Source organism: Dromiciops gliroides, chromosome 3 (assembly GCF_019393635.1).
Source record: "Dromiciops gliroides isolate mDroGli1 chromosome 3, mDroGli1.pri, whole genome shotgun sequence".
Classification (NCBI taxonomy): domain Eukaryota; kingdom Metazoa; phylum Chordata; class Mammalia; order Microbiotheria; family Microbiotheriidae; genus Dromiciops; species Dromiciops gliroides.
Window position 1 is genome coordinate 630,607,143 of NC_057863.1, and position 24,950 is coordinate 630,632,092.

Below are 24,950 nucleotides of genomic sequence, written 5' to 3' on the forward strand. Positions count from 1 at the left end.
AAGTGTCTGAGGCCGGATTTGAACTCAGGTACGCCTGAGTCCGTGCCGGTGCTTTTACCACTGCGCCACCTAGCTGCCCCCGCTGGCATTCTTATTTAAGGAGGATTCTGACGGCAGACTCAGGGAAGACCAATTTGGTTAACATATAGCCAAACTACCTGAGGGTCTTCAGAAAATTGCTTGTAAGAGGCTGAAGTTTTTGGACATGACTCACGAAAGAGATTAGAGACCTACCACCAGCCCATAATCATGTGCAGTGTGCCTGGTTATATTTGTGAATTGGTTAGAAGGTGCTCAGAATCCTATCATCCTTACACCATGTATGGACATCAGCAGAACTGTCAAACCTCTCTGATGAGATGTGATTTTTCTCTAATGGCCAAGAGTTGCCATATTTCTGTAAGAGTTGGAACTGCAGTTTCTGCTTCTGTAGGAAGTGTATTCATGTTGACATTCTCCCCATAAATGAGACCAGAAGTCAGAGAGCAGCTGCAGTTAAATGGAAGGATAAATTGTAGGGCTTTCCCAGAGAACTAAAATTAAGGAATTCCCAGGGGGCAGCTAGGTGACGCCGTGGATAGACCACTCGCCCTGTAGTCAGGAGGACCTGAGTTCAAATCCAGCCTCAGACGCTTACTGTGTGACCCTGGGCAAGTCATTAACCCTGATTGCTTCCAAAAAGGAAAAAAAAAAAAAAGGCATCACTTGTACTCCAAAGCACCAGGAAACTTCATTTTGTGGGTCTTTTGGCCCTCTTCCCTTGCAGGGTTCATGAAAATAATATACCAGCTGACCACATGAAGTTAATTGCTGTTCATGGGTCAACATATCTTGTAGAGTATGAAGAAATCGTGATTAGCCTCTCCATCTGCCCTGGAAAAGTAAAGTGGATGAAAAAATACATTTCACGCAGCCTTTATAGGCAGTAGGGTAGGCAGGCGGTCCCTTGGCCTATGTGTCATCCCTGTGCTGGCAGCCGTTCCTCACGGACTTGGATTTATGCCGTGGGGAGTGTTCACTAGTAAATGTACCTGACTTTTCTCAGGGGCCCATCTCTAACGTCAAACTCAGGTCTACATTTCTGTTTTGTTGCCATGCTAACAGAAACCTAGGAAACAGTAGCCCAGAATCAGTGAGAGCATTGAATCGGAAGCAGGAAAGAATGACAACAGTCCCAACACCCACCTCTCCAATGAATGCCCTCCTCCTCCCCTCTTCAAGGCTCTTCCTGCCTACACACTCGAGGAGCAGCTCGAGTTTCTCTCGCCAGACTTAGGCAGTCCTGGCTCTCCTCAAAGCTCTTGTTTCACCTCTGGTTATGGCCCAGTGTAGCCTCCATGGGGAGGTGTGATCCCAGTCACTCTCCAGGGCTCTGTGGACTCATCTCCTCCAAGCTCAGCTGGTGGCCCACCGGTGCAGCCTCTTGGATGATGGAGACCTCTTGCCAACTCCACCCACGCCTTTACTTCTACTGATTCCTTCTCCACCTCCTTGCCATGCCCATGTTCCTTGCATCCATGGTACATCATCTTGATGATTGTGAAGTCTTAGTCCGCCTCATGGGGAAGTAGCTAGAGCTTGCTACCTTATACCATGAGCAGGCTTGTCCTCATCCAGGTCGGCTTCTGTTAAAGCATCTCTCACTGGTGCTGCAGATGTGCAAAGGGCTGGGCTTATAAAGGGAAGAGCAGAAAGAGAATGGGTCACATTGCTTTTGGGGGTGTCTCACTATCAGAAAGGGCCTGGTGTCCCAATGGTGTTCAAAAAATAGTAAATGAACCAGAGAATGCTCTCTGGGGCATTGGGAGGATTCTCTGGGGAAGATTTGGACAAGAATCGCAGAGGGGAGGAAGCTGGGCTGTGTGCAGTCCATACCAAGGGCTGCTGTATACCTACTCTGAGAATGCCACGGGTCTATCAGTCAAAGTCAAACAGGGATAATCTGGGAGCTGGGAGAAAAGGTAGAGATATTTTCTCCAACCTCCCAACCTTGGCCTTAAAGGATACTCTGTTGTGGTATTAGAGAAAGCTAATGAATGGGGACTCACTGCAGTGAGGGTCATGGGGAAGTGGCACCTTGAGGAGGAATGCCTAGACACATCTCATCAGTAACTAGTCAACTTTTACCGGTTTGTGAAATTATTCTGCCCTGGCAAAACATGTTTGTTTGTTTTTGGCTTTTACATTTGATCAGATTACAGATTTACTGGTTCAGTTTAAAGCTTGATGGATAGAGCACTGATCCTGGAGTCAGGAAGACCTGAGTTAAAATCCATTTTCAGACTCTTCCTAGCTGTGGGAACCTGGGCAAGTCACTTAACCTCTGTTTGCCTCCGTTCTTCAGCTGAAAAATGGGGATAATAATAGCACCTACCTGGCAAGGTTGTTGTGAGGATCAATTAAGATAATATTTATTATGGGGGCAGCTACATAGCGCAGTGGATAATGCGCTGGCCCTGGATTCAGGAGGACCTGAGTTCAAGTCCAGCCTCAGACACTTGATACTTACTATCTGTGCGACCCTGAGCAAGTCACTTAACCCTCATTGCCCCACGACAAAAAAAAAAAAAAAGGTGACGTGTTGCACTAACCTGATCTCTAAGACTCAAATGGGCCTTTATTACTCAGAGTTCTCCTCCTCCCCCTCTCCCTCTCCCTCTCCCTTTTCCCCTCCTCTTCCTCCTCTCCTCCTTTCCCTCTCCTTCTCCTCTTATATGTTGTCACTTTCTGGCCCCTGTTGCTCTTTATACAAGTCATCCCAAGTTTCCCTGTCTTTGTCCTATTTGCCATTTCTTATAGCACAATGATATTTATTCCATTACATTTTTATGCCATCCTTTGTTCAGCCATTCCCAAGTCAGTAGGCATCCACTTTGTTTCCAGGTCTTTACTACCACAAAAAACAGAGAAGCATAATATTTAACAGAAGGACAGAATTATTTGAAGAAGCTTGCTTGTTTTATGGGACTCTTGAAATCATTTTATCAGGTTCTTAGGAAGCTCTTAGCAGTTTGTGAGAATTTAGTAGAGTGCTGTGGTTAACCTTGCAAAATTAGCTGTTACACTCGGGGTTTTGTGGGAGCTGATTCATCCTTCTTAAAGAATAAGCTTGCTCTCTCAAAACTATTGTGTCATGAAGGAACTCAAGCAATTCGAACATCCGTGGAGTGCAGGGTCTTTTGCCTTAAAATGTGCTTGCTGTTAAAGAAATTCATATGTAAAAGGCTTTGAAGGCTCCTATTTTAATGTGGCCCACAGCCAAGTTACAGAATTTAAAAGGATGATTTTTGTGACAGTTTTATTATAAGTTTAAAGAGACTGTGAAATTGCACCCAGGTGAAAGCCCCTGGAGATTCATCCAGAGATCAGATAAGGAGGAGCACCTGTGTCAGCCTACTTGGCCTCAGGTTGTTTGTCTCATTGAGGTAAAAGGTACAGGCCTCATGCCTCTCAGAAGTCAAGGATGTTAGAAAGCAAAGGGTGAATGAGTTAAAAGCAAATGGAGTTCCTTGACGTGTCAGTGTTTCTGCATAATAGAAGAAATTTAAACCAGAGCTTGGGAGTAAGGGCTTTAATATGGCATATAATTTAGAAGTTAGACTTCTGCTATGTGTTTGCCTCTCATTAAGCTTTTATTAAATTTTTTAAAAAACCTAACCCTGTTTGCTATTAACTATGCTATTTGCTATCTGACCCATATGGGGGTGATTTCAATTTAGGTCATGTGTCTGAACAGAAATCAAATGATTCCAACTCGTTGCCCCCTTCACGATCACGGATCATTTCCTCCAATGATGGGACCAGTGGCTTCCATGGAGGCAGTCTTCTTAGCCATGGAGGCCATAGAGGTAAGTGGAAGGGGACGTCTTGCTTCATGCCTAGATGCTGATTCTAACCTCCTACCGTGGGGTGGTAATCGGGGAATTGAGGGCATAGGAACTGAAACTGGCCTTCCTTGGAAAATAGTGCTAACAGAATGTCATCCAGCCTTAGCCCGGGAGCATGTGCCCTAAGTGATCTTATTGATTTTTCTGGTCACGTTTGTTCTCCTCATTAATCAAATGCCATGGTCTGTGTACTTGGTTCTGTGGAAATCAAGTTCTATTCTTTTGACAGAGTAATTGGAATCCTGTGAGCAGCAGTTGTTGTAGATAGCTAGCCCCTCACCTGTACTGGAGGGGGGAAGAGGAGAAAGGAAACAGGGAGAGCACTGGATTATTTTTAATGGGGTTGAATAGTCAATGATAGTCAATAAACATATTTAAGCACATACCATGTGGGATACCAGTATGAAAAAGACAAACAACCCCTGCCCTCAAGGAGCTTATAATCGAATAAGGGAAAATAATGCACAAAAGAAAGTTGAAACGGGGGCTGGGGAGATACCTGAAGCAAGGACATGGTGGGGAAATCAAAGAAGTCCCAAACAAGTGCTGCCAAAGAAGTTGTAGGAGTCCAGAATGAGTGACCTGGGAGTGAGAAATGAGGAAACGCCATATTTTAGATACATGTGGGCATTCCACCCTTGTATTTGAGCTTCCGAGACCTTGGGAAGTCATCTCATCCCTCTGAACCCTCTGTGAGGTGAAGGAGCTGTGTGAGCTGATCTCCAAGGTTGCTGTCAGCTCTAAATCCTATAAACAGTTTGGGAAATAGCTCCCTTTTAGTGGGAAACTTTTTGAGGGTCCACCCTATGTAAGTAACCATAATAAATAATAAATTTGTCTCAATGTGAAGTCGTTATCGTGTGTATTAAATACAGAAAAGGCCTTGTAAGTTAATTCTCTATCATTGCAGACCCTAGCTCTAGAACTGGAAGGCACTTCAGAGATGTCCTCATTTTACAGATGAGGAAATTGAGGCCCAGAGATGAAGGGACTAGCCCAAGGTTACACAGGCAGTACAGGACGGAGCTGGGATTTGAACTTCCCTTTACGCGGTAACTCACTGCCTCTGATGGGGAAATAGAGGCCCAGGGAGGGTCTTGTTGCATCTAAGGTCATACCGTGTGTAAGTTACAGAGCTGGAATTAGAACTCCTGTCTCCCGATTCACAATTCCAGACTCTTTCCACTTTATCCTTCTGCTCTACTTGAAAATAATGCCGTGGATATAGCATGATCTTTGTTTGAGCAGCACTTCCTTGACGCAAGCAGCCTGGTCACACTTTGAGGGAATGTTCCCTTTTCTGCTTGCTTGCCCTCACAGAGATAACAGCAGCTGATAGCTTCCTCCCCTGATATATCTACCAACTCCCCTTATAAACAGGCACATTTATAAGACCCAAAGCATGAAGAGGTGAATACTTACATGGGAAAGGAGGTGACTCTCATCAGGCAACGTGGCATTTTGGGTAGAGAGCTGGCCTTTGAGCCAGCAAGACCTGTGCTCCAGACCTGCTTCTGACCCAAACTGGCTCTGTGATCCTTTGTGCCTCAGGCAACCCTGTAAGGCTCTGAGATGCTGAGAATGTGCTGAACTCCACTGGTATGGGAGATTTTCTCAACTGAGAGTTCCTTATACCCATGAAGCCACAAGTCTGCTCCCTATCCTTATCCTCTAAATGTACCAAAAATAATATCCACTGCTCAGAATAAGACTTGGACTCAGGAAGACCTGAGTTCAAATCTAGCCTTAGATACTTACTTAGCTCTGTGATCCTCAGCAAGTCACTTAACCTCTGTCTACCTCAGTTGCTTCATTTGTAAAATGGGGATAATAATAGCAGCTATCTTTCAGGGTTGTTATGAGGATCATAGAAGATATTTGTAAAGAACTTAGCATGGTGACTGGCACATAGTAGGTGTTTAACAAATCCTTCCTTCCTCTCTCCCTTCCTTCCTTCCTTCCTCCCTCCCTCTCTCCCTCCCTCCCTCCCTTCCTTCATTCCTCCCTTCCTCCCTCCCATCATAAGATCAAAAGTTCTTTTCCTGTCTCTGAAGAGTATGTGTTGTATACAATAAACTTCTGTTTTGCTCAGGCAGGCCCATCTAGTCAGCCAGAATTTCTCTCTCCCTCCCTATTATCTCAAATCCTATGTATTGCTTGTGCCTCTAATATAAAGTAACAAATGGATGTGATAATTTTTATGGTTGATCTGTAATTTTAATTTGTTGGTCTTTTATTGCTATCGTGTAGTGGATGGAGTATTGGACACTGGATTCAAATGCTTTCATCAGCACTTACTGTGCGACCTTGGGCATGTCACTTAACTCTCTGAGCCTCAGTTTCCTCATCTATTAAATGAGGATTATAAAAATGCCCATAGTACCATTTTCATTGGGTTGATGACAGGCCCACTTGAAGTAATTTATGTAAATTGCTTTGCCTAGTCTACAGCATTATATGGTCAGTTATTAATATTATTATCAAACTTGTAAACTAATTGCAGTTTAATTCACCAACTACTTGCTAAGCATCGACTGTATAGAAGGAATGAGATTTATGAGGTGGAAAGGACTCTCTAAAGTCCAGTATTTTCACTTTAATGTTGATTTCTTGGCTTGGTAACTGATCTGTTCTAGGTCATATTGTGGCAGATCTGGAACTAGAACCCAGATCTCCATGTTACAGTCCAGTGCCTTTTCCTGTGCCTTTTCCGTACTCATAATAATTAAGAAAAGTTTCCTGAGTTTTATTTTAAGTGGAGTTGTGTTCCAGGCTTGAGTCCTTCAGTCATCTTTCTCTTTCCTTCTATTGACACAGATCCGTTCTCTCCCAAGAGCTCTCACCATTGTCTTGACTGAGCTCATCACCCCTGGCCCACTTGGCCATGGATCTCTTTGGATTTAGCTAAGTTGACCCTCAGATGAAAGAAATAGGTTATGTGTCACCAGACCTGTTCTCCAAACTGGTGTTAAACAATGTAATAGAGTTCTCTTCCCTGTGGTGTGCAGACAGAAGACTTAAGTGCTCCCAGAACACAGGCTGAGATCATTTTCATGTGCCTGCCAAATCAGCCTCAGTGGTCCACAGAGCAGGGGTTACCACATGACTCATCGCTGATGGTGCCATCCCTTTGGTTGTGGACAACTGAACTGGGTGAAGTGATGTTAGTGTATTCCTGGTACCCTTTTTGGGAGTGAAGATAGCCAGGCTGTCTCTGAATAGAAACACAGTTCCTAGACTTGTTCAGAAACAGAGAAGGAAGTCTATGACATTTCGAAATCCTGCCATTCCTTCTCTTTGCTGAAGATGTCAAGTTGGCTAGTCTGTTCTGAAAAGAATTCTGATGCTTCCTGTCTTAGAGAATTCCCAGCAAGTCAGTCCCTCAGAGAAGTTCTAGAAGTTTCCTTCATGCCTTAATGGAAACTGGAAAGGACACGGAGCAATTTCAAAACGAAAACTTAAACGTATCAAAGTCCCGATTGTCTTGGGTATCTCAGGTATTAATTGGGTGAGAGGAGAACCTCCTTTGTTGATTTCATGCAATAACATATGTTCGGAAAAATCCATTCCTTAGAATGACCTTCCTTCCTCTAGAACCCCCTTCTCAAAAACTTTTATCCCACTTGTCTATTCAGACCCCATCGACATTTAAAATGATCATTTTTAGCAGTAGTTTAAGACATCTGAGCCAATTTGCTGCATCTGGAAAGCAATTAAATAGTTTTAAAATAGAGTGGTGGGTCGCCTGAAAATAGCACTTGTTTACTTGTTCCAGGGGAAAGGGTGGGTGGGAGTGGGGAGAAGAGGTTTAATTCTGCTTCCTAGTGAGAAGAGACCTTACGTTTGGGTGAGAGAAAGTGGGAAATAGGCTGAGGGCGAATGAGAGGCTGGCATTCCACAGCGAGCTTCTGCTGACTCATAGTGTGGAACATTCACCGAGTGCCCTGCAGGGTAATTTGGGGGTAGGCCACAAATGATTTATTTTCTTCTCCATTTAAATTATTTTCTAGAAATACACTCTTTGTATAAGGTGGTAAGTTTCTCGGACTGACCTTTTTTTTTTTTTTTGGTTGCACTAACCTTTTTAGCAGAGCATTGGTTTCACTGATCCCTTGAGCCTCCAGCTTTGTAAAGGGATGAGTAAGTGCAGCACACTGTCCTGTTGATATTGATTATTACATTATTATTTTTTTTTTTTAGTGAGACAATTGGGGTTAAGTGACTTGCCCAGGGTCACACAGCTAGTTAAGTATTAAGTGTCTGAGGCCGGATTTGAACTCAGGTACTCCTGACTCCAGGGCCGGTGCTCTATCCACTGCGCCATCTAGCTGCCCCTGTTGATATTGATTATAACCCATTGTACCTTCATAGAGCCTTCCTCCCCTCTTGTGGAGGTGACCCAGAGTTTTAAAGCTCTGTTATCAGAGATCAGGGTCTGTCGGGTTCTGCCACATTGGAAAGGCTCCAAGATCCATTTTAACAATACATGTAGTGGCATCTTACTGTGGGAACTGGATCATATCAATATTCACATCGTTGCTCTAAATAAAACAAGATGACAAAATGAGGTTGTAGCTAAGTGGAAGGATGACTTTAAGTTTCTCCTTGGAGAAGCACTAAAAAGAGCTGCTTTTTATCCTGTGTCAAAAGTCAACAAAGAAACCTCATTTCATGAGAGAGTTGGTCATCTCATGTTGTAGTGTAGATGATAAGTATTTGAAAAAAACCCACCTGGAGATAATTGAAACCCATAGGGTAATATCTGGGCATATGAGAACTGTTTGTTCCAATGGCCCTGAAGGAGGCTGACTTTAGAGCTTGGCCAGACATTGGAGAAGCCAAGGCCATCCTGGGCCATTGTCAGTCATCTTGACTTTTGTCTTGCCACTGGACTTGCATGACTCTCGAAGAGAGATTGAGGCTGATGACTCTGTGTGATTCTTCCTTACTTAAATCCAATTCATGCACAAGTCAAGATATCACCTGTGATGTCATTGACCCTCTTCAAAAGCAGAGGAAGAGCAGCAACAACAAGTTTTATTCATTATATTGTTTATGTCATATATTTATTTTGCCAAAGTCATTAGGTGCTGTCATGGAAGCTTTCCAACCAAGTTCAAGTAGAAAAATATATACACATGTACATCAGTGTGTGTGTGTGTGTGTGTGTGTGTGTGTGTGTGTGTGTGTGTGTGCGCACACACTTATACATACATACATATATATATATGTGTGTGTGTGTGTGTACATATATATACACATACAGGTACACAATGAAAAAATATACTTGTTGACAAATCCTATATGTCACTAAGCCCAATAATTAAATAGGAGAGTAGATTATATTGTATTAGGGAAATTACATGGTACTTCTTTACAAACACTCAAAAACACCTTTTTTGTATATAAAACATAATTTTATTTTACTTTAATATGCCATTACATAGGGCATAATATTTTATAAGACTTTTTGAAACTGTCATCAACTGAATATTGGTTCAGATTTTAAATGTAACAATAACCGGTCAAACTCCACACCTCTCAGACATGCACAAATCTGCATTGCAAGGGTTAGACTCAGACTTGTGTATTTTAATTTTTCTCTTCATTCTAGCATATGAAGGTGTAATGCATTCTTTCACTTACTAAAAAGAAGGACTTTTTTTCTCCCCTCCTTATTTATTTATTTAGGATTTTATGTTTTTTCCCCAATTACATGTAAAAACAATTTTAATGTCCATTTAAAAAACTTTGTGTTCCAAATTCTCTTCCTTCCTTCCCCCCTCCCAGCTTTAAGAATGCAAGCAATTCAATATAAGCTATACAAGTGTAGTCATGCAAAACATTTGCACATTAGGTTGTGAAAGAAAAGAAACAAAAAAATTGCTTCAATCTGTATTCAAACACCATCAGTTCTTCCTTTGGACATGGATCACATTTTTCATAAGTCCTTCAGAGTTGTCCTGGATCAATGTATTGCTGAGAATGGCCAAGTCATTCACAGCTGGTCATCTTACAATATTGTTGTTACTTTGTTTTTGTTTTTGTTTCTTTGCATGTCACTTTGTATACAGTACATTTCACTTTGCATCAGCTCATGAAAGTCTTTCCAAGTTTTTCTGAGCGCATTCTGCTTATCATTTCTTATTGCACAATAGTGTTCCAGCGTAATCTCATCCCACAATTTATTTGGCTATTCCATAATTGATGGGCACCTCCTCAGTTTCAAATTCTTTACACCAGAAAAGGGCTTCCATAAATATTTTTGTCTGTTAACTTTTTGTTTTTTATCTCTTTTTGGATACAGACATATTAGTGGTATTACTAAGTGTGGGGACCAATTTTTAATTGGGGAGTGTTAGCTAAGCGGCTTGCTGCAATATTGGGGCAAGGAAGGAGACCAGCAGCCTCCCTCAAAACAGAGCAGGATTTATTTAACAAGAACGAACTTAAAAAAAAAAAACAACACAAACAGGATTAGTAGGATCAAGGGAAAGGAAATAAAATGGGGAAAAGGAAAATTATACAACCTGAACAACACCACTGCCCAGGAATCAGCTGAGAACACACAGCAGTGTCCCGTCGCCTTCCAGCTTCAAGCTAGAATGGCAAATCTCCTCCCTTCTTCCCAGCAGACCCCAGACAGCCCCCAGACAATTGGCTGGCCGCTCTGACAGTCACATGACCGCCCTCACTAGGCTTCCAATATTATAATTTTGCCAGGCCCATGTAGGCATCAGCGAGTGGTGATGACGTGAGGTGCCAGCATGGCTACAACCATTGGGTGGAGCACCGTGCCATTTGTGGAGCCCCAGAGGCCAATGTGCATGCCGAGTTTTTTTTTTAAAAATTCTAGCCAAAAGATGGGGTCATAAAAACCTCAAATAACAATTAATTCTTTACATAGGTCAAAGAGTTTGTATGGTTTTATAGCCCTTCGGTCATAGTTCCAAATTAAAGCAGGATTTTTATTCTGGCAATTGAATACTCTTTCTTTGTAGTAGGAGAGAGAAGACCAGAGCTACAGGGGCAGGAATATGAGAGGACTCTTACTGAATGAGGGGAGTTGCCAACCAGACCAACAGCAACTGGGGAGCAAGAGGACTCCATCTGGTCATGGACAGGCAGTGGTCTCCAGGACTCAATCTGTAGAAGGCATTTTTCAGTTTGTTCTCCCTAGCCCTGAAATTGCAGGCTTGTTTCCATTTCACATAATGATTAAAGATTCCTTCTAAAAAGGAATATGTAAGAAGAGCATGTGAAAGTTATTAGCTGAAAGCAAAACTCTGAAAAAGAAGGTGGGAATAAGGTGTAGGGGGAAAGAGCCATGCAGAACACTTGAGTTGCAATTAACTCCACTTTTCATTTTCCCTGGAATACAAAACAGTCCCTTGTAGAAGTAGCTCATATTTTAAAAATTCCAGATAGGCTTTAGTTAGTCCTCTTACATAAGTGTCTGGAAGTAACTTATGTTCATAAGAAATGAAGCCATTAGTGCATTTCTACAGCAGTGACCATGGGTGGGAAGATTGGGCTAAACACAAACCCAGGAATGGAATTTTCCCAAAACAAGACTGTCCGAGGTTGATTTCCATGCACACAGATGGGTTCTCTCTGCTAAAGGAAATCCAAGAGGATCTATAAAGAATGGAGATAGGGAAAGATGAAGATGACACCTCCCCCTCCTTACATATAGGTTATGCCTCATTTTTATTGCTGTCTAATGCTCCGTGATAAGTCCCTTGGGCTTTGTCTATTGTTTCTTTCCAGTTGTTACTAGAGGTTCCTTCAGCAAGGCCACTAAAGGTGTCTCTCTCCACCTTAGGAGATAAAATCTTGCTCTCTAGATTTGTTGCATCAGTTGTTAAACATTTACCCATTGGCTGCACAGGTGGATCTTGTTTATACCCCGCTTTATCCTCATAGCCTTTAGCTAGATGCATCTTCTTGTTGGTGGAATTGGGTTTTGGACTTGATGTTGGCAATGACCTATGAGGCTCACCCATGTCCCCTGATCATGATCCTATAGGCCACGAAGAGTCTATTGGGCTTCTCATTGGAGAGCTCGGCCCCTCAGTTACTGCCTTTCTACATCATCCTAGAGCTCAGCAGGCTTTGTCTTACAGATGATCTTGCTTTTCTCCATGGTGGATGGGCCGAGGGTAGGGCAACGGCAGCAGAAGCAACAAATGGTTCCAAGCAAAGGGAAAAGCCTTGGAGGAAAGGGGAGTGGGAGACAACCGATTTCAAAGACCTGTTGTCTTTTAATGTTGCTCTGTAGCTGTTAGTCATGGAATACCGTCTTTTAAAAAAAAATAAAATTGTGGTTCACCCAAAGGCCAGTGGAAAGCATGATAGACAGACAAGGACTGTGGTGCACTATCAAGAAAAAAAAAGTATGAAAGAAAAATGGCATAAAGGACATCATCAAAGAGATGTATGAATGGGAGAAATAAGCAAACATGTACCAATCATGAAGTGAATGTGAGGACTTCTTGTCAGACATCCCATGGGCATCTCTGGGATGTATGTAGTATGATGAGAGCTGAAGGAAGAAATAGTGCGTGGATCTCCTGTGGAAGCTGTGAGATTTACGAAAAGTTGTAAGTACGTGTCTTATAATGGGAGAAGGCATTGATGGGTTGCCATTTGCCCCCAGGAAGAAATACCCACATTGGTAAAATCACAGATTCACTGAGAAGCATCTAAGCTTTATCACTGCAGCACTGTTGATGTGGTGAGTTTGCATCCACGAGGGCTGCGGATTCAGCTGTTTCCACATGTTGTTGTGTCTAAATGACTTTCCCTTTGTTGCATTTCCTTAAAATGACAGACCCCCATAGCTTTCCTTTTTTTGTACTTGTCGATTTTCTGATGGTTCTTACATTCAACAAAAAATTGTGCTTTATTGGTAGCCTGTTTTCTCTTGTTCATTCATCTCTGAACAAGGAGAACAGTTATTCAACATCCTCTTTGTAAAACCTCCTCGTATACAATTTTGAGATGTGCAGTGATCTTCCTTCCAAATATTGTATGACTTCCCTTACCTGCTAGGCACCAGAAAATCTCTGCTTAGCAGGGCACATTAGCACTAAATTAATACTTAATAATATATACTCATCAGAGTTCTTTTTTTTTTTTTTGCGGGGCAATGGGGGTTAAGTGACTTGCCTAGGGTCACACAGCTGGTAAGTGTCAAGTGTCTGAGGCTGGATTTGAACTCAGGTACTCCTGAATCCAGGGCCGGTGCTTTATCCACTGCGCCACCTAGCCGCCCCCCAGAGTTCTTTATTGGGGTGATGCTGGTGGGGGAGGGTGCTATCCAAAGGGACCCCATAGAGGTGACGTGGTCATTATGTGACAACATTCTATAGCTTAACAACTTTGACTTGTAGGAGGAAAGGGGAAACGTAGTCATAGCCTTTGAAGCGATTGCTTCACGGCTTCCTTGCCCAGAAAGATAAGATTATTTTAACAGATTATTTTAACAGAACATCCACTCCCAAACTAGTCTCTGACTCTCTCATTTGACAATTTTTCAGCTTTTAAAAATGTGGCTCAAGCACGGAAACTAGCCGATGTGGACAGTGAGCTCGCTGCAATGCTCTTCACTAACAAGCAAGAGGGGAGCAAGGTCCATCAGGTCACCAACCAAGAGGTAGATGCCACACGGAAGCGGAAACTCGAGAGGATGGCGGCAGTGCGACAACTGGAGTCTGAAAGCAACAGTGGTATCGGGAAGAAAAATCTCCTGGTGAGAGACCTGCTTTTAGCTTCTCAGCCGTTGGGTGGCTCTGTCTGTGGTGCCAAGGCGGTCTTAGTGCCCTGTCATTCTTTCATGATATCTCTTGACCTCACCCGGCCTATGGCAGAGTAAAGGCAGCATAACCTGGGTTCCATATCTCATCATGTCCAGCTATGGAAATGAATGTTCTTGTGGGAATGGTTGAGGTGGGTTCTTTCCTTATAGAAGAGTGGACCTGGGAGGGACCACAAGAAATCTTCTCATCTGTCCGGCTCTCTGATTCAGGGGGATGAGTGTCAGAATGATGGGCATCTTGTCTCTTCTTAGGGATCATGAGGGACCAAGATGCCGTGGCCTTTCTCATACTTGTCTGTTTTTGGTTACCCTGGTGCTTCTTCTGTACATTCAACAAAAAATTCTCCTGCTTTACTCATAGCCTGTTTTCTTTTCTTCATTCATCTACATTTATCGACTTAGTTGCATTTTGAGTTCCAAGTTGTTTCCCTCTATTCCTCCCTCCTAACCCCACATTAGAGAAGGCCAACATTGGACACATATGTATGGAACCAGACAACACACACACACACAAACACACACACACACACACACATCAGTTCTTTCTCTGGGGGTGGATGGCATTTTCCTTCATATGTCTTCTTTAGTTAATTGGAATGATTGTATTACTCAGAATAGCTCAGTCATTCAGAGTTACTCTTTGAACAATAGTGCTGTTACTGTGTACAACATTCTCTTGGTTCTGCTCATTTCACTCTGCTTGATTTCATGCAAGTCTTTCCATGTTTTTTGGGATTTTGGGGGATAGGGCAATGAGGGTTAAGTGACTTGCCCAGGGTCACACAGCTAGTGTCAAGTGTCTGAGGCCAGATTTGAACTCAGGTCCTCCTGAATCCAGAGCTGGTGCTTTACCCACTGTACCACCTAGCTGCCCCCTGAGTACACTCTTACAGTCTCTGCATTTGCCCCCAGCCTCAGATCCTAGATTCAGAGCTCAAGGAGATCTCAGAGTCTCTCTAGTCTACCCCCCTCATTTCACTTGATGAAGAATCTGAGGCAGACAGCAGTTAAGTGACTTGCCCGGGGTCCACAAAGCCAGGTAGTATCTAAGGCAGGACTTAGATCTGGGTCTTTCTGATTCCAAGTTCAAAGCCTGGACCTCCTGGGTGAAGAAATTACCCTCTGTAAAGCAGGCCGGCACCTTAGTCTTAGAGGGTTATGTAGGACGTTGAAAGGGTAAGAGAGCTGCCCAGTACTGCACAGCTGGGGGGCCAGCTCTCCATCCATCCTGCCCTATTCTGTTCTCTTAGTTGGAAATGTTTTTTGTGTTTCTCATGAAGGAAAGACCTTCAGAAACAGATGCAATGTGGAGGAGTAGTTACCTTTTTTCCCTGCTTGCTATTCAGGTTGTTCTCTGGGATAATAGTTATGCTTTAGAGAGAATGGGAGCAGCCCCTTTGGGGAGATAGTGTTTGGGCACATTGCTGATCCCAGAGAATCTTGCCAACGTGTCCTTGTGTTTTCAAAATTTAAACCTCTTGAGGAAATCAGGAATTGATGTGGCCCTCTGGGATATTAACCATGTAGGGAAAGAGGAAATCTGGGATGCTGATGACCCAGTGCTGGGGTGGGGATCAGGATGGCCAGGGGGGAAAGGTTCTAGGAATCCATTTCCTTATTAATTATTAATTAATTCAGTATTTTCCTTTCTAAAGACTCAGCATAATGTCCAAACTCAGCACTCCCGGGACCTCCAGATTATTAATGCATATCGAGAACGGACCAAAGTAGAAAGCATCACCAATATGCTGAGCCTGGTCATCACCACCCATCATACTATCTATGCCACTTTGGGCACCGCCGAATTCTTTGAGTTTGCTCTCAAGAATCCACACAGCCTACAGCATACAGTGTCCATTGAGATCGATAACCCAGAGCTCAGGTAAGGCTTGCTATGGCTAGTTTAAAAAAAAGGTCACTCAGCTACATCTTCTTGGTGAGAACAGCATTGCTTTACTGAACTGATTAAGTCTCCAGAAGGGGGTGTCACTGGTCTGCTTCATGGGGGTCAGAGGACAGGTTAGTAGCCAAGGGAAAGGATACCCCCCAAAGCCAGTGACTTCTTAGGAAGTGGGTAGAATGTTCCCCACCCCCACCTCACAATCCAAAGTGATAGTATGTCTATCCACAATAACAATGCTATTGGCCTTTCTTCTAGTGTCATCCTGGATAGCAGGGAGTGGAGACATTTCAAAGATGCCACCAAAGTGCATACGCCACTGGAGGAAGACATGTTCCACCTCCACGAAAACCACATCCCACAGCTCTATCTGCGGCCCAAGGAGACGGTTCATGTCCCTTTTAAATATCAGACTTTCTTCATAGATCACACGGTCATGATGCAGGTAGGGAGTCTACCCTATTTGATGCTCAGGTACAATTGGTATTCATGTAGAATAGAGAAAGATCCATTTGACTAAGGGATTTTGTGGAATAGAGCTTTTCATTCTTTATATCATTTTATGTGTTTCTAGAGTCAGACTAGAGAAGATCTAGAGATTTGAATTCATGGTTTACTTTGTTCCTTTTTAGGTAATTTGCCATTTTCTGCTTTCATTTGTGTTAAAACCAGTCAAATTGTTTCTGGGAAATTTGTTTTCCCATTAGAAAGACTGGTATCATGGAGATAATGTGTGTTTGGCACCCAAAGACTTGTGTCTGGGGCCTGCCGTGGTCCCCGTGCCAGTTCTTTCTTCTGTCAAGGGAAGGAGTTGGACCACATGGCCTCGAAGGTCCTGTCCAAGGTCCAGATCCTCTGGCACACCCCTATTTTGGATTTGGTAGCAATAGTCCCTCCCGTGGACCATCCTTTAAGGTTATTAGCCACACCAGAATTTCTTTAGTCTCTTGGGAAAATAAACTGGACCTTTTCTCTTCTACCAAATCTTTGTTTGATTTTCTCTCTAATCCAGCAAGTAGTTACTAAGGAGCTGCTCAGCAGTTCTAAATGATCCACCGTTACCTGTGACAGGTGACAGAGGAGACCAGCATGTCTGCTTTCAATTTTCATGGTCTCCTATTGCTTAGAAAAGCCAAGTGGAATGAGAATTCTAAGCATTCAGTGCTTACTGAAATGTGCTGCTCTGTCTTAAGTGGGATGATCATTGTGTTCCTGCCATGTATATATATACATACATGTACACATATGTATGTGCATATAGATGTGTATGTGTGTATATTATATGTAATTTTAAAATCTTTAATCATTCTTATCAATCCCTAAGCTCTTTGCTGCTGAAATCAAATCAACATTCCATATGGCTCCCTGAAATTCCTGGAATCTATCAACTATGCTGTTAATTTAGGTTTATCAATCATTTCTAATATTTCCATTATAACTCTCATCCTCTGATTTCTAGCAATGTCCTGCTGAGTGTAGACCTGACAAGGTCCCGGAAGCCTCGTTGCCTTGGAAGTCCAGTGAAATACCCACAAAAAGCATTAAGGTAAATGGTGGGAGTGGGGAAGGCTGCTTCTGAATAGTCTTTTTGCCCCTGGCTAATGCAGCTCAGGGAAGGGAAGGGTTATGTAATTGGATTGGACAATTGGAATACACACGCCTGATCAAAAGTAGAGCTTTTATCTTCAGAGAGTACACAGTGGTCCATTTCTGCCATTAGTCTTCTCACTGTCTTTGTGTGTGTCAGCGCATCAAATGCATGACATTCATTTGTGTTGTTTTATAGGGTCTTGGGGAGCTGAGCTCATCACCAGTAGGCTGGCCACTAGGTGATAAATTGTTTGATCATGGCAAACTATAAAAAACACAAAATAACCTTCAATCATGGGTGACCCACTTCCTCTTCTGCAGGGACATGACGGAAGAATGGAAGGAAAGTGCTAAGAATCAGGCAATTTTTAGCCCCTCTGTTAACACTAATTTAACTATTGGCACTCTAAAGAAGAGGGGTCTGGATCTGCCACCAAATGGGCATGGTGCTGGAGTGCCGTATTAAACCCATCTTGACATTCTGCATATAGACTGGACAAAATGGAAAGAAGCGGCATCCCCAAGAGCAGGATGGCTCATAGATTAGATAAACAAATGACAGCATCTGCAGATTGGGCTCTATCATTTGTCCAAAGGAAATAAAAAACGTTATTTCACACAGAATTTGATCATATTGTATCATGCTGTTTGTTATTATTGGCAAAAAAACAACAACAACAAAAAACCCTGATGACAATTTATTGCAGAGAATAAGACAGAAAAATTCTGTAATACCCTTGAAATTAAATCCACATATGTTTGAATGCTCAGGGACTTTCATGCAAAGATAGCCATAGAGGAAGATGGTGAAAATATGTTGGAAAACATGGCTCAGGAGTAAGAAACAAAAGAAGTCAAAAGGTTTTAGACTATAGATGCTTCACACCCATACATTCTGAATACTTTCTTCAGGAAGAGAATTGAGAGGCCCCAGACACTCTAAGCACCAAATGACATCCCTAAATTGAAATTGATTACATGCTAATAGACAGGAAGACGCTGTGGAACTCATTTTTGAATCAGCTGTCAGCGTAAGTCACATCAATGACTTGTTAGATCAAAAATAAAAGGGAATTAGAAGCAAGAATATATGATGTGAGAAGAATATAGGATGTGCAATTGAGGCAACTCTGGCTTGACCTGTTTAAATGAGCTGTTGAAACAGAAGAAATGGAAAACTCCACAACAGAGTAGATATTGACACAGATGATCACCCTTTCATTGGGGAGTTTAACTGATGTAAATCAATTCCCATGATGAAGAGACCAAATGATCCTAGTACCATCTCAGCCGGCAAACACTTCATCCCCTTACCAGGGAGAAACAGCAACTAAGAGCAACATTGTTTTAGAATAAAAACTTGCTTGTAAAATCTTATGGCAGAGGATGGTGAAAAATGACGAGCAGTAAAATCATCAAGAAACAGTAGAGGGAGAAAGAGTTTGGGGAGGTACCAGTTAAGTCAAATAATCCTGAACGCATTTAGTCAATCAATCAATTAACCTTTAAGTGTTGTGTTCCAGACAATGTGCTATGCCTTGGGGATACAAAAAGAAAAAATAATGAATAATAAAAATAAGAGAAAAGAAAAACAGTCCCTGCCCTCAGGGAGCTTACAGTTTAATGGCAGAAAACAACATAGAAAATGCAAAAGGAGGCCCCAGAGTGGGATTTGGGGGGGAGCACTGGGGAAGGTACCTGACATGGGGGCGTGGTAGGAAAGTCAGAGAAGTCCCAGAGAAGGGCAGGTGGATAATGCACTGGCCCTGGATTCAGGAGGACCTGAGTTCAAGTCCAGCCTCAGACACTTGACACTTACTAGCTGTGTGACCCTGGACAAAGTCACTTAACCCCAATTGCCTCATCAAAAAATAAATTAATTAATTAAATAAAAAGTTCTTTGTTACAAGGGATGGCTCTCTGGGTAGAGGGAAGGGGAGGTAAATATATTCAGAAGTGAAGGTATCGTGTAAACACAAAAGTTATAAATAAAAGTTTTTTTGAAAAGAATAATTGGCACACTCATTAAGGGCCTCCTTGGTGAAAGTATAAGAAGAGAACAGGTAGACAGACTGTCAGTGACAGTAATCTACACAAATATATGTTTGTGTATGTATACATAGGTGTATATATATATATGCATATAAATTATAAAATAATGTAATGCATAAGTATATATTTTAGATGTAAAGTATATAAATATGTTTTGAATATCATACATACATACATACATACATACATACACACAGACATATCTGTTTGCCTAAGGTGTTCAGTGTTATGGAAGATGTCCTATGTGTAGTTCAATTAAAGAGTATTTATCCCTAGTGAGGGTCTCTAAGGACTTCTTGGCGTGGATCACATTGTACTGATGTCATCAAGCTCCAGAATAATACAAAGCCGCCTCTTCCTATGATCCATATTCATTTGAAAGAGACTGATTTAGCCATTCACAGTGGAAAACAAAGTGGATGAAATCAACAGCTCACATAACAGCAGCCACAGTCATTGCAGTAAACAGTAAGCTGAACCTATAATTGAAAAGGGGAAATTACACAGGAAATTTTGTAAATTGCACTGAACTTTTATTAATTGCAAGTTTTTTGATGTCCTAAAAAGTCATCTTTTTAACATGACAATTCTTCTGATGTCTTCTGTTTGTAAATGATGGGATTCTGCTCACTCAGAAGGATTGAAATTGCTCATGACCCGGAGGACCATGGAAAAAACATCAGGCTCCATCAAAATGGCATAAAAGGCATCTTTTTTTTTTTTTTTTGGCCAGATGAGTATGAGAGCTGTCATGTTGTGAGGGGAAAGAATAGCAGAGAGAGTCTGTGGAATGCACTGGTATCTGTGAAATATTAAAAGAACTAGAAAAAGGCCTTCAGCAGGTTGGGTAGATTTCTTTGGGGAAGTTCAAGAAAATCGTGGGGTTGAGGCAGGCAGGATGGAAAGGCACGAGAACTTGTCCAAACCAGTGGAGGAGGGACCCACGTCTCTGAGAGGACAGGTCTGCTGAGGCATCCAAAGGTTCCTGGAGGGGATGCAGCCTGCGGAGCTCCCAGACACTTCATTGTGCAGCTTGCTGCTTTGCAGGTCCTTGGAACAGATGGTTCTCTAGAGATGAAATAGGCCAGAGTTCTGGGATATTAGAGTCAGGTATCGCTGGAGTCTGTTGTCACTGTCCTTGAGGAACAATTTTGTCATAGCATGAAGGCTGTTTAAAACATATTTAAACTTGTTATGCAAAAACTCCTTCCATAGCGCTCCTGAATCTTGTAGGATTAATATGTTTTCTCTGAGCTTTATCTCTTCTGGACAGTAAGACTTAAATCCTTAATTGCTATCTCAGAGGGAAAGTGGTGTTTGTGAGGAGGTCTTGCTTCACAGTCCTGCTGTCATGATACCATAAGGTGCTCTGATGTTTTAATGGGGATGTCTGAAGTGAATATTTTTTACCGGCTAGTACCTTTTGCAGCAGTCCTGGAAAAACACAAAGTTCTTCATTTGTAAAGACATCCTCACCCTCAGCACCCTGAATGCAAAGTATAAGGCAGAAATGAGATGCAGGCATTGACCTACCGCCAAACTCAGCTTCTTCCTCTGGCCCTAATCTCATCTGGGTGCAAAGTGAGGGCTGCCCATGCCCCAGGTGAGAGTAACTGGACCCCCCACCCCGATACAGCTTGTCTCTAGTGAGAGTTTAATTCCTAAAAGCTCCCTTGATGCAGGAATGCTTTTTATCCTCTGCTTTGGGTCATAAGCCTCCACTGCTGCTTCAGGCTGGCCTAGCAGTGAGCCTGGGTCCTTGAAGGGGATGCTGGTGCATCTCAAGATCTGGCAGGTCCTGCTGAAGGCCCTGGCAGCAGTCTCCCAGCTGTCAGAGGACCGGCCTAGTTGGGGACAGATGTGTAGCATCAGTGCAGGTGGGGGCATGCCCATGGAGCCCCAGAGTATGGAAACTCAGATGGATGCATGACATCATTGACTGGGGAGCGCCCTGGCACAAGGCAGAGTTTGACCCATCCGTGCCTGCCCACCCTGTGTGACTCTTGTCCATGACCCCAACCAGCTCACCAGAAAGGGCGTGAGGGAGCCCTTGGAGCCTGTCTATCATCCTTTGCTCCCGCCACAGCATCCACCCGTCTTTTTCTCTTTGTATTGAAGGAGAATTGAAGTACTATTGAAGTATGAAGGGAATATGGAATTATACAGATTACTCTGAGTAGCTCATAGATTTTTCAAAAACCATTTGCTGACCTATAAAAATGTTCACTAACCCTTCTGATACTTACCATGACCATCTCGGTATTAGGTTGATGGAGCTCATTTCCAGCTTCTCTCAAGGCAAAATGAATGATCTCAGCCACTTATTATCCTAGAAATCTCTACTGTGCTGAGTTCTCTGAAAACCTTTGAGTTAATGAGTTTCCAGAGAACATGACCCAAGAGCTGAACTGAAGGAAAAACTTTCTAATAGTTCAAAGTGTGCATTGTGGAATAGGCTGCCTCAGGGGGGGTGTGGCACAGTGGGTAGATGGTTAGAAATTTGTGTTCAAAATCCTGTCTTTCCCGCCTCCCCTCCCCCCTCAACTTCAAGGGCCCTCCCTCCCAAACCACTTTGTGGTTAACTACCCTGTATGCTCTTCCTTCCTTCCTACCCTGTATGCTCTTCCTTCCCTCCTTCCTTCCCTCCTTTCTTCCTTCCTTCCTTCCTTCCTTCCTTCCTTCCTTCCTTCCTTCCTTCCTTCCTTCCTTCCTTCCTTCCTTCCTTCCTTCCTTTTCATTCACTCATTTATTTATTCATTCACTGCATGTATTTATTTGTTTCTTTATTGTGTTTATGCTACTTATGCTTTATATTTATTCATTGTATATTTATATTTTTATGCATAACATTCCAAATGCCTTCATGCATCTTAGGCTATTAAAACATTTTAATGGCTTACACACACAAAGACATTTGGAACACCATGAATTGACTCTGCCATTGGAAGGCAATTACACCTGTGGTGAATAGAGGTTATTTCATTCTGGGGATTCATGTCACCAGCACCTAGCATGAGGCCTGACACATAGCATGTGCTTAAAAAAATTCGCCCCCTTAGACCAAGCAATAGCTATGGGGGCAGCTAAGTGGCATAGTGGATAAAGCACTGGCCCTGGATTCAGGACAGGTTAAAAACCCTCACTTCCTTCAGTTGGTTCTCATGCAGGGTGATCTTGAGGACCCTTCACTGTCTTGCTCATCCTCTGCTCAACACTCTCTCCCCTTACTGTGGCAGCCACACGTGACAACAGTATTCTAGGGGGCAGCTAGGTGGCACAGTGCATAAAGCACTGGCCCTGGATTCAGGAGAACCTGAGTTCAAATCCAGCCTCAGACACTTGACACTTACTAGCTGTATGACCCTGGGCAAGTCACTTAACCCTCATTGGCCTGTTTTAAAAAAAAAAAAAAAGCAATGGCTAGATATCCAATGTGGAAGCTGTTATTCGAAGGGATTCTGGATCAGATACAGATTGGACCAGGTGATCTCTGAGGGCCTCTTAATTCTCTGACTACAAGATGCATTTAGATTGGAACTTAGGCTTTGGCTGCTTTTAATGGGATGACACCCTGCTTCCTGAGACCCCTTGACTAGACAAACTAGATGGTTAGCTCTTCTTTTTTCTTTTTCATTTTACCAAGGCTTCTCATGATTTCTGGACCAGGCTGTATCAGATGACTAAAAAATACCCTTTCTTAAGGGAAAGGACAGATCTTGGGAGACAGCGTGCAGTTGGTGAAGTAGAAAGGACATTGGAATTGGGACCAGGGGACCCAAATTCAAATGCTGCCTGTCATTTACTGGTAGAGGCCTGTGTGTCTTTATATTTTTGTATCTCAATAAGTTGGCATAGTACCTGGTACATAGTAAGCATTTAATCAATGTTGATTGATTGTGTGACCCTGGGTTGGCCTCTTAACCTCTCTATGCCTGATTTCCTTATTTATAAAATGATGGTGATAGGGATAACAGAGGCTCTGAGGACAGGCCTGAGAGTCAGGGACGCCTGGATTTGAATCCAGTTTCCAGCCATTTGACTACTGAAAAAGTCTAACAGCTCTCTGAGTCTTGGTTCTCTCCTCTGTAGTTTGCAACACCTGCAGCAGCTGCACATATCAAATGAGATCATGTTTATAGATGGCCTTTTGGTCCTTGGAATGCTACAGAAATGTGGGCTATGACGATGGTGATGGTGGTGATGATGGGAAACCTAAGCAGAAAGCTGTGATTCCTGCTCTTCTGTGATACCAGTGTGGTTCTGCTTACATACCAGGTATCATTTAGTTCGAGCAGTGGCAAACCCATTGCCATCCTGTGCGTGAATGTGGAATATCAACCCCATGTGGTGGATCAGACATTTCGGTTTTATCACCCGGAGCTCTCCTTCCTGAAGAAGTCCATCCGCCTCCCTCTTTGGCATACCCTGCCCGGTAAGGCCTCATGCAAGTGTGCTGGAGAAACCATTCTGCCCTAGACTTCCCTGTGGGTACGAGTGAAGCCCATCCAAATGACATCCTATTATGGGTCATAAGTCACTTTTTTCTCCACAAACATTTTCATATCCAACTTTATAACTCAAAATGACATGGCTTCATTGTCGTTTCTTCCACTTGGTTTTTGTTTTTTTTCCAATTTGCTTGTGACTTTTTTTTTTTTGCCAACTCAAAAATGAGGTAGAATACTTGCTCTTATATTCTAAGAACTTTGGATTTGTCATTGTGGGTAACCCCTCTGCTGACACAAATAGCTACTACTCTGTGACTTGGGAGAAGGTCATTGAGAGTTGCTGTGGTTGAAACATCCATCACCTGCAGCCAACTTAGCGAGGTGCCCCTCCAAATTGAATGGAGTCCTTCCTCTGATGACAGGCCTAGAGCCTGCCCTTTGAAGTCCTTTCATTCTAGCAAAATCTCTCCAAACCGGCATGGTCCATAAGGTGACATGAGAAGAGAATTTCACGGCAAAAACAAAGCCATCTACACTTAATGAATGTAGCGACTGCATCCAAGGCAGGCTTTTTAGGGTGGCTTTTCCCTAGCAGCCAGACAAGTACCCTCAAGTGGTTCTTCAGACTTGTGACTTGTATACTTTATAGGTTACTTAGAACCAATATAAATATAGATGTAGATATGAATATAGATACTGATATTGATATGATATAGATGATATATATGCATATATACATATATATATATATATATATATACGCAGAGAGAGAGGGGGAGGGAGGATGAGAATAAGCTCCTTGAGGAAAGGACATTTCCAGCTTTGAGCCTGTATTTGTATTCCCAACACCCAACATTGTATATGGCACATAGTAGGTGCTTAATAAATGCTGATTTATCTAGAATTATTTTCAAAACACAGAATCCCAATGTGCTACTCTGGCATTTTGTTTATTCTCATATTTACATGTTGCTTCTCAGGGTTGGTTTTTCACCTTAAAATACCCCTTTGATGAATCCTTAAGAAAGGAAGACCATTAAAAAACCAAGCAACTTAGAATTAAAATGTCACTATATCTATGATATACTAGTTTATTAATAATAATAGCAGACATTTCTGTGTTACTTTGAGGTTTACAAAGTGCTTTATGCATACTCCCACTACCTTGTGAAGTAGGTGCTTTTATTGTCCTCATTTTATGAATGAGAAAACTGAGGCCGAGAAGTTGGGTGACTTGCCCAGGGTCACAGAGC

The 24,950-nt window shown here is 42.6% G+C and overlaps 1 protein-coding gene across 4 annotated transcripts in view; it reads left to right on the top strand.

Annotated features, from left to right (window-relative positions):
- Positions 1-24,950, top strand: part of NPHP4 (nephrocystin 4) — a 169,888-nt gene that overhangs the window by 130,523 nt on the left and 14,415 nt on the right. For all 4 annotated transcript variants that reach the window (XM_043998123.1, XM_043998125.1, XM_043998124.1 and 1 more), the window contains 6 exons: positions 3,720-3,848; positions 13,430-13,641; positions 15,363-15,589; positions 15,866-16,052; positions 17,067-17,153; positions 23,525-23,681. In XM_043998123.1, the coding sequence (XP_043854058.1) occupies positions 3,720-3,848; positions 13,430-13,641; positions 15,363-15,589; positions 15,866-16,052; positions 17,067-17,153; positions 23,525-23,681 (999 nt within the window). The remainder of the gene's footprint in view (positions 1-3,719; positions 3,849-13,429; positions 13,642-15,362; positions 15,590-15,865; positions 16,053-17,066; positions 17,154-23,524; positions 23,682-24,950) is intronic.